General features: G+C 35.7%; 2 protein-coding genes across 2 annotated transcripts; one reads left to right on the top strand and one right to left on the bottom strand.

Moving 5' to 3' along the window:
• Positions 1 to 204: 204 nt before the first annotated feature.
• Positions 205 to 2,333, top strand: LOC117102675. The gene is made up of 2 exons (XM_033243054.1): positions 205 to 353; positions 557 to 2,333. Exons 1-2 carry the CDS (start codon positions 222 to 224, stop codon positions 896 to 898), a joined length of 474 nt encoding a protein of 157 aa, XP_033098945.1. The 5' UTR covers positions 205 to 221; the 3' UTR covers positions 899 to 2,333.
• A 666-nt stretch (positions 2,334 to 2,999) lies between these two features.
• LOC117102674 (bifunctional arginine demethylase and lysyl-hydroxylase JMJD6-like) lies at positions 3,000 to 9,049 on the bottom strand. Its single transcript, XM_033243053.1, has 8 exons — positions 8,867 to 9,049; positions 8,081 to 8,289; positions 7,327 to 7,479; positions 6,780 to 6,976; positions 6,255 to 6,402; positions 5,922 to 6,110; positions 5,057 to 5,220; positions 3,000 to 4,777 (listed from the first exon to the last, which is right to left on the bottom strand). Exons 1-8 carry the CDS (start codon positions 8,919 to 8,921, stop codon positions 4,690 to 4,692), a joined length of 1,203 nt encoding a protein of 400 aa, XP_033098944.1. The 5' UTR covers positions 8,922 to 9,049; the 3' UTR covers positions 3,000 to 4,689.
• Between the last annotated feature and the right edge of the window lie 759 nt (positions 9,050 to 9,808).

Genomic DNA, 9,808 nt, shown 5'->3' with positions numbered 1-9,808 from the left:
GATCCGCCCCTGGCTAGTGAAAGGGATTGAGGACCAGTAAAAATATTAATTCACTGGTCCACTTGGCTAGTTAAAAAAAACCTAAAGGGAAACCCCTGATAATTAATAAAATAATGGTGAAAATAGTGCTCAAATACAGGAAATGCTAGTACACACTCACGGAAATATGCTCTCAGAGCTTTTTGTCATGTTTCTAATTAGAATTTAAATATTTTTTTCTTATGATAAAGGTTGCAAAGAAATCAGGTGTAAAAGCAGTTTCCAGTTCCAGTTCAGCCAGAGATTCTGGCAACAAACAAGTGGATAAAAGAACAGAAGAACCTGCCAACATCTTCAAAAGAAGTGATTCCAAGGTATTTTTTAATTACTTTCTCAATGGTTTTTTTGCCTTTTTTGTTTATTCTACTCTTTGTTTTGTAGTGTGTAGTGTTGGATCCAAATTTTGACTGTATCTTTTGTATTGTCAACAATAAATAGTCTTTAATTCCTTTTAAGTTTTAAATGTGTAATGTTGTCATATTAAGTCAAACTGGTCTTTCATGTTGTATTGGAGCAGGTGTCATCACCGAGTAGTTCATCAGCAAATCAGCCGTTTACCGGACTAGCAAGCTATGCAGCAAATCTAACGGGACGTGCCGGAAACGGTAACCGGTCATGTCAGCCTGGACCCAATGCCGGGCGACCATCAAGCAGGGATCGGTCAAATAGCATGACGGCAGCAATAACGTCAAAACCACCCTCAGCTGGTCCGGTAAACAAAAATCTGGCCGAGGCCTCTGCCAGACAATCGAACATTAGTAAAACAGCTCCATGTCAGAAGCAGGGTTTAAAAACATCAAGTGTAGACCCATATTATAAACGAATGCAAATGATGAAGAAAAAAGCTTCAAAGAAGTAAGGATCAAATCAAATATATATACTAACACAGATTTTTGTTAAGCTATAAGGTGCTTGCTTGGGTCATTGTACCACATCCTCATGTGAAAAAAAGTTCCACCTAATACACCAACGGAAATAAAGTATCTTCCCACTTTTATTATAAAGACAATCGTAAAAGAATGTAACTATTTTACCAGAATAGTTAAGTTATTCAGTAGTGTAACTCAAATCGTGGGTCTCAGAGCTGACAGTGTCAAGTATGATGTAGGGTTTTTTTGGCCATGAAGTGGCTGTTTATTTATTTGGTCCTAATTGCAACCATACACTTCTACTAAGGTAACACCTCTGACACTTAAGTCTATATTTTATGTTCTATGTAAATTCACAATTTAGATTTATTTTGACCAATTATTTCATTATACACCTTTTAATAAAAATTGCATTGATGATGATGATGAAGAGTAAAAAAATTTTAAAACAGAACCTAATCTTTGAATGCTTACTTTCTCTCAAAATTCTAATATTTCATAAGCATGCCAATGAAAAGACATGCTCGACTACAGACGAAAACATAAATTATATAACAATGCTTGTTCACAAGACTGCAATCAAAAGGGTACAGTGAAATTGGCTGTTGATATTTTGTGACTTTTCATAATTCAGCCAAAGAAAATTTCTTGGTTACCAATAATCAGTGACAACGTACAAAACGTATGTATGTTTGTGGAGGGGTCATTTGCATATTTTGTATCATTCTGTATCCAATGACCAAGAAAAATTCTGTGCTCAAAGTACTTCTAACGAAATAGATATGTCGTCGACGTATATACATCCTTTACATCGGGGTGGGCGTAAAACTGGGTCAGAGGTACAGAGTGAATTTTTGATTAAGCACTGAGGGCCATGCCCAAACTTTGATTTTCCAGTGTGCTTCCAAAAACCTTGAATATGTTGACTACATTTATTTCTATTTGTTCTTAATTTGTATGGTAAATTTGTTTGAATGGTAACGTTAATTCACTTCTCTAAATGTTAGAACATTATTAAATTGCATTCAATAACCATTCTCTTTTGGATGAAAATGGCTTTTAGAGTGATTATAGTCGTTGTTGTGTTGCCTATTATTTTGAGGTTCGTCTTTTATTAGGCAATTACGTCATATGAAAGTTGTCTAATCATTGCGACATTTAAAAATGCTGGCGTGACTTGACCATACTAATATTAGATGAAGCTGGAATGTACAGTATACTAGTATATGATTCTCTGACAAGTTATCATGTATGACCAATATTTGTTCAATGATATCAGTATTTTTGAGAATTCATAAGTACTTTGCATTATTAAATATTGATCTAAAGATTGATTTTTGGATGTGTGGTTGTATAACAACTTATCAACGATAGATTAAGCTGCAAATATGAATAAATACCCGTGGTTTAGAGCATGTTATAAAATATATTTCGTAATATTATTGTAAACATATTCATAATTCGTCGGTAAGAGAATTACTTCTTTTTGAAAGTCTTGCAAGGGACATGGCATTGCGTTGAATGAAAAGTACTGAAAAGTGGCATAATAATTGATCGTACCGCCGTTCTAAAGGTGAAATGTCAGCAGTTAAATATATAAATATAGTACAGATCAAACATTTGCTTCATTGAATGTTACATAATGGAGTTAGTGATATTTTTTGATGTACTGTGATGTTATTAATTCCCATTTTCCTAAGTAGCAGGCGGTGTTTCTGAGAACGAAACATACTTTCATTTTTACTATACTACCGTGTCAGCCTATGTTAGCTTTCTGGTGTCCTAAAAAATTATTGTGGACAGTTACTAGTAGGACGGCACGTGTACGATATGCCTACACTGCATTTAGTACATACGTATACAACCAGTAACTACTCAATTTTTTATGTATGTATGTGTGTAAGAACTAAAATGAAAAGATCATTTGCAGCCATCTAGGAATCAAAATTTTCCCGAAGGGCATATACACACATAACAGGCCTATTTATTATAAGAATGAGAAAGTTACCTGACCATTTCCAATTGGCCTGTTTGCCAATCCACAAATCTAAAGACCCTTTAGAAATAATACTATTACTATTATTAAGTTCATATGAGTCAAGAGTTATAATAAGATAGTATTTATTAAGCCATTCATAAGGGGTTATTGAAACAGAAAAGGTAACTTTAACCTCAATATTAATCACTAACAGTACATGAACACATTTATAAAGCATTCAAATTTCACATCTAAGTAATATAATAGAAACTTTCTAAAATTAGTAACACTCTGTACCTCAGTTTTTTCACCCAAATTATGATTATGGTTTCATAAATAATTTGCATTCATAATTATTGAGATGTATTTTGACCAATCATTTTATGCACCTTTAACAAGAATAATGTACAAAGCACACATTTGTAGAATAAAAATATGCCCTATGGAAAACTCTCTACATACATTTCTGTATTTGATAGTATAAAGTATAGGATGGAAACACATGAGTGGCTATGGACGAATAAAAATTATATAACAATTACAAGATTGCAATCATATTCAACAGTTTTAAATTTTTTACTGGATGGTTTATTGTAAGATTACTTTTATTATTCATCATTCTATTGTCACTATATATATATATATATATATATATATATATATATATATATATTTAGTGGTAGCTTCTCTATTGTTCTATTCTAGTTAATAGCAATTACACAGACCAAGTACAATGACTATAAAAACATGTATACAATACTTTTATCTTCATTACATGTCAGGGTGTTAGGGATAAATGCTCTGGTGAAATCAGGAAAACCTCAAAATTCAATTAACTACTCGAAACAAGCTGTCAACTTCCAATACATAACAAAAACAGTTTGAAGTATAAATAACCTATTAGTAACTTATAGGAAACTTACACAAACGAATGCTTAGTGTGTTGCCGGCGTCTACCTTATGCGCGGCCGCGTATCGACGATGACCATGTGATGTAACCTATAAAAAGGCTGCCGCTCGTTGATTCAAATCATAACCACACTAGACATCGCCCCATTTTAATATACCTATTCCCTTAAACGCTACCAATACGCCATTATACGATAACTGTAAGTTTTGTGGTCTTCTGGAACACGTCAAATATGTCTACATACATTGGAGATAAGTTTGTTATAAGTTACATATAAGTTCGAAGCACATTACTCATAGGTTAGAAATACGTTTTGACTTTTGAGTAACTTACAAGTAACGTGTGTCAACGATCGCTTAACTTGCCTACAAGCCATACACTGGCATATGTCGAAAAGTTTTGTGCATGCAAAAAACTTTTCGATGTAGTCGCTGTACCAGGACGTATACCAGCATGCTTAGCTTATACGAAACTTACCAATAACTTATTCAGCGTACGCCAGCGTATTCGCCATTTTTTTCATACGTTGGCATACGCTGGCTAAATCGTCAAGGTGTGACAGGGCCATTGCAATTGTTCACTGTGTAGATGTTGCAATATAAGGTTAGTCTTCAACTTTAAGGCACATTCAGCACTACTACCCTGCAAAATAGTTTGGTGGGCATGTACTACCATAGAATTCTTAGGTGGGAGTGTAGACTCGAATGCCTTCTTTAATCATAGCAACGTCTATATAAAGTCATGATTTTATCTGCGTTGGTCATCAAAGTACTCAAGCTGCTAATAACACTAACAACTACTTGACAATGTTCTTGCACAAAAGTATCTACGTAAAGCTGTAGGCCATCGTTGTTATAATTCTGTTATAATGATTTGTAAGATCTAAGTTGCTGTCATCTCTGATTGGAACAATCCTCGTCTTCCTCAACATCCCGATGCTCCTCTTCAGAGTCATTGCTATTCATCATCGATGTTTTCCGTCTGGAGATTAAAAAAACATACAATAGTAAAATAGAATACCAAATACTATTGGGATAGCTTCAATAACACTGAACAGAAATACGTAATAATACTATAATTTACAATGATTACTGGGCCAACTTATATTTAGACTGCTTTGTAGATACCTGGGATTAGTGAACAACAAGACGCCTTTGGATGAAGGAACAATTGATGCCACCATATTCCCTTCACCACCTCCCCACCTCTGCAACCTCACCCTACCCACAACATTTTGTCTTTCTATTCCTAAATTCACACCTTTTTGAGCGTCTATCGTGTTCCTTCTCTCCCTTTTCGTCGTCTGCACTCTCTGAGCATGAGCTGCTTGATGACGATGACCCACTTGAGCTATCTGATTGTATATGAGTTGGCTTATTGAGGTCAACAAGGTCAGCCACTTCTGCTAAGTGTGGTAACTCTCTCTAAAAAAAATAAAAAAAAAAATATTAAAATAATAATGATTTATATAGTGCCTTTCCAAATTGATCAAAACGCTTCTCAAGGATAACATCAGAAATACAGTACGATTTTACAATAATTATAGTAATTTACAATATTAGTAAAATAATAATAATATTATTACCGATATAAAAGCGAACGACAATAAGATTAAAATAGATTACAATATAACACATAAAGAAATATAATAAATAATTGTGAAGATTGGATGTTAATGCACTTTCCCATTACTCAAAATTATTTATTGCCCAAGAAGAAAATTAGGCTAGTTAAAAATCATTTCACACTAATAACATGAATACAGTAAACTTCAGCCAAGTTAGCTGTGCATAAGTTGAAAATTCATGTAATTTGCTTACCTATAATTTCAATGATTAAACACTTGCTAACTTGAATAAATGAAATCAAAGTTAATCATAATTTACATGCTAAATTTGTGTTTTAAAATGATTTTTAACTTCCATTCCCCACACATGCGGTTAATTTATCAAGCATCCCCTACTATAAAACGGAAAATTCTGTAACACAAAATAATAACAAAAATCAACTTCGCATCGGTTGCTAGAGTAATTAAATTAGGTGAGCTTATTATTGCAAATATTCATGGTCATTTGATTTTTTAACCGGTCCAATTTTCAAATCATTAGCATCAGTCACAGAATACCTTCAGCGCACTTATCCATTTCTTGGATAGTTTTGGTCTCCCGTGGACTGTCTTGTGCCATACAATCGGGAAGTTAGTATTACTTGCAAAGTTCTGAGTAATAGCAATTGTATCATCCAGGTTGATTACAACATGCCACCAGCCACCTGGTACAAAAACTGTCTCGCCTGGACCCTGTAGAATTTCAATCTATAAAAATAAAAACGAACGAAAAAATCTCTTTAAATCAGACTTTAAATGACGGTGGTAGTACAAAGTATGAGATGACAATCTCAAAACCTAATACAGTATTGAAATCATCAAATATAGTTATAGCTTTGAATCAACTCTTACAGGTTTGCAGTCTTGTGGCCATGACGACTGTTTTGTTCTTGGGTAGATTACATTGAACCACGTTATAGCTTCATCAATCTGTTTGCCGCCCTCTTCAGGCTTCACTTTTATTAGCTCCTTGGGTGTATGAGTTGGGAACATGCACCATCTGAGATAAGATATTTAAATGATTGACAAGAATGTATGGTTAGTAAGTGCAATTTTTACGTTTCTAAGTAACTTTTGATAAGGCTAATAAATAAATAATTGTAATTAAATTTCACCAATCTTGGATCTGCCTCTACAATGCAAACAGTAGCTTATACTGCAAGCTGAATAAGTCAATTGGTAGTTTGTACTGCACATGCCCGTATCCAAGGTCAATCTCTATAAACCTATCCTTTGTGTATGTTTATGTCGATGTGAGCATACACAGTTCAAACTACAAACTAGCTTATAGCATTCTGCTTTTCTAAGGTCCCAGAATAAAATATGACAGAATTCCTGATATTATTATTACAAAAATGTCATGCTAATGTGTTCTACCTTTTATGTCCCTTGACAAGTGCATTCCAAGCGCTGGTACCCAGAGGGTCAATGTGGATGCCAGTGCCTGAGCGCTTTGGACCCATTACAAACCATCTGTACGGAGGCCTCTTATCTTCACCAACAAACTTAAATAAATCATCTCGGAAATATTTTGGTACTTCATAATCTTCCATCAGCTTCTTCTTTTTGGGATGCTAATAAGAAAAGTATACCTTATTAATTGGCATGCTGATACAAGTTATTTGTTAGTGACAATAGTTGAAAAAAAAATTATTTTGCAATACATGCAGTGGTATAGAATTTCTTCCATTGGTGAACAATCAATATAGATATCTATAGAATACCATAGTTTCCCCTCTCACCCCTACAGAATATCAAGATTTACATTGTTCAAGACAAATTATCAAAGTTGAATCGCCCATGTGAATGCTCTAAACAAGTTGTCACGGCTGAATTGTCCAAAAGCGTAGAAATATAGTTTAGTGCATGTTGGTATACATAAGCGGGCAATACTACTACAGTACATTATGTAGTGGGGACTCACATCACCGAAGCTGCTGTCAAATATATAGAGTGGACTGTCATCCTTTGTGTACTGCATGTAGTCCACGTAATACTTCATTTTCATTTTAACCGAGTAGCCTTCGTTGTCTTCTCCACATTTGAATCGTTGATTTCTGTATTTCTTGATCAGACGCTACAAATACAAGGGACACATTAGTGTTGCTTTAAAATAGCATTCATATTTTGGATATTTGACATTTTGAACTTGGATGTTGATTCAATATATCTAAACAGATGGTATTACATAAAAGCGGGATCGGTGAAGAGGAAAATGATGATGATATGGAGAATGATAAAGATGGGGACTTACAGTAATAAATAAAATCAGAATGATATAGATGAATATATGAGAGGTTTTTTTTGTTTAGTATTCTCGGGTGGATTTATGGGGGGGGGGTGGATTTATGGGCAAGCCAGCTCCAGGGCCCTCCCTCCCTTGAAAATCTAACAGAAAAAGAAAAAAAAAGTAAGAATTTATTGATTACCTAAAACGCCCCTCAGAGATTATTTCCGGGCATCTAGAAACAAAAATTTTGCATGGTATGCCCCCAGACCCCTAAGGTTGTCTCTCGATCCACCCCCTTTCGGCCCAGTTTTTCGACATCTTTGGATCCGCCCCTGGTATCAGACAGGTGGCGCACCAACCCACATCTGGTTATCTGGCAAGTTTGAACACTGTATAAGTATAGTATTATCGTTAATATTACGGCTGCTAATATTTTGCAGAGCTGTACCTCTAATGTCCATTTTTTTTCTGCTTGCCAATTATCCTGGCAATGAACTATAACACATGGCAGCATGGGTTTCTCAAACTTGTCAACAAATTCTTCTTCCGACGTGCATCGGGCGTCAACACGTGTCGCATTGTCTTGAAATGACTCCAGTCCACAATCAAAGTAGTCATAATAGTTGTGTCTCTCCCAATCATAGCTATCTCTTAGTTCTACTTGACAAGAAAGTTGAAAGATTAAGAAAAAAATATTTGTGATTGAATTTAATTTTCTAATCTAGGAATGCATGACACTGAACAGAACATGTCTTTAAATGTTTTGACTCATTGATTCCATTCCATTAGTTGTTAAAATAATACAACAGTTTCAGGCATACAAATAATCAATCAATAAAATACTGTAATAAAGTTACAAGATACAGTATAAGAAGCAAATTCTGCCACAGCTGGAGAAACTAGGCCTAGGCTAACTATAAAATAGGTCCAAGTTCCAAAAATATTACACATTAAACACATCTTAACATAACCTGAACGTGCTTTGATTTCTAATAAAAATTTCGCCACAATATGCTCATACTATGGCCTAGTCTAACTAGTATACATAAAAATGATGAAAGCTTAAATTTCACAAAGATTTACTGCCAGGCCCCCAAAGAACACCATCTCTATGCCCAACCATCGCTGCAATGATAGCCTAACAAACGGCGACAGTGAATGAATTTTAAGCAAGTCTAGACACTAGAGAGGCCTAGCTATGTTCCTATTCAAATGTTAATAATACGAAAATAACCTGGTCTAGCTGCTCGTTTTGACTCCCATATCCTTCTTTTTACTCTACGATCCATCCTGATTTAAAATAATTTCCACCATCAGGAATAAAACAAGTAAAACAGTGTGCGAACTTCCAGAAATCATTCAATCAAATCGCACGTACACACCAACACATTTTTGTTTTTTTAAAATATAATTATTTTTTTGGTAGAGCCCCACCTATCGTTGTTCAGCATTAAGTTTACTGGTTCCCGTTGGTGTATAATAATGATGTTTCGTTTTCGTCTCACGTGCTACCTCCTCCAGAACCGGGTCCGGTGGTGTCGGTTCTTTGCAAGAAGAAATCCTCTAAATGTTCTTGCTATTTGGTTGAAGGTGGGGGGGGGGGGGGGTAACTATACTGGATAAAATTCTACGGTCTTCCGAGAGGTTGAACTGATTTTTACGCTGTGGTGGCGCCAGGATTTGCCCGAGGGGGGTCGGAGGTCCCCGACGAAAAAAAGTGGTCCTGGTCGGGCGTCGCTCAAAAAATCTCTCGAAAGTGTTCCAGGGGGCGAGGCCACAGAAAAAACAGGGTTATCTAATAGGTTTCGGGGTCTACTAATATGTAGAAAATACATATACATTTTTTTCTCCCTGACGAATTGTGGTTTTTATCCCCGACCGGGGGTGGGGGTTCTTCACGACAGGGAGCCCTGGCTCCCCCTCCCCTCCCCCGCTGGCGCCACCCATGTATTTACGCCTCCCCGTTTGGGGTTAATCTTTAAAAAAAACAGTGGGGTGGGACTGCCGTCAGGTAGACCAGCCGTTGGGAGGCCACAGTACCTGTACAGTAGTTGTCAAAACAGGCCCATTTTCAACTCTGTCCTGGAAAAATGAAACATACGGTGTGACCATGGACCTATTAACTGTGGTGGGACTCAGGTGGACGATAATTACGAATTAAACATAGGCCTATAAT

This window comes from Anneissia japonica, unplaced genomic scaffold (assembly GCF_011630105.1).
Source record: "Anneissia japonica isolate Jap-2015-1 unplaced genomic scaffold, ASM1163010v1 scaffold287702_len44463_cov246, whole genome shotgun sequence".
Classification (NCBI taxonomy): domain Eukaryota; kingdom Metazoa; phylum Echinodermata; class Crinoidea; order Comatulida; family Comatulidae; genus Anneissia; species Anneissia japonica.
The sequence above is the reverse complement of the archived record's forward strand: the minus strand, read 5'-3'. Positions and strand labels throughout refer to the sequence as shown.

Coding starts and splice junctions, on each gene's coding strand:
- LOC117102675 (XM_033243054.1), top strand. CDS start 222: ATGATAAAGGTTGCAAAGAAATCAGGTGTAAAAGCAGTTTCCAGTTCC. Junction 354..556: donor TCAAAAGAAGTGATTCCAAG/GTATTTTTTAAT, acceptor GTATTGGAGCAG/GTGTCATCACCGAGTAGTTC.
- LOC117102674 (XM_033243053.1), bottom strand. CDS start 8,921: ATGGATCGTAGAGTAAAAAGAAGGATATGGGAGTCAAAACGAGCAGCT. Junction 8,290..8,866: donor AAAACGAGCAGCTAGACCAG/GTTATTTTCGTA, acceptor CTTGTCAAGTAG/AACTAAGAGATAGCTATGAT. Junction 7,480..8,080: donor AAAAAAAATGGACATTAGAG/GTACAGCTCTGC, acceptor TTGTATTTGTAG/CGTCTGATCAAGAAATACAG.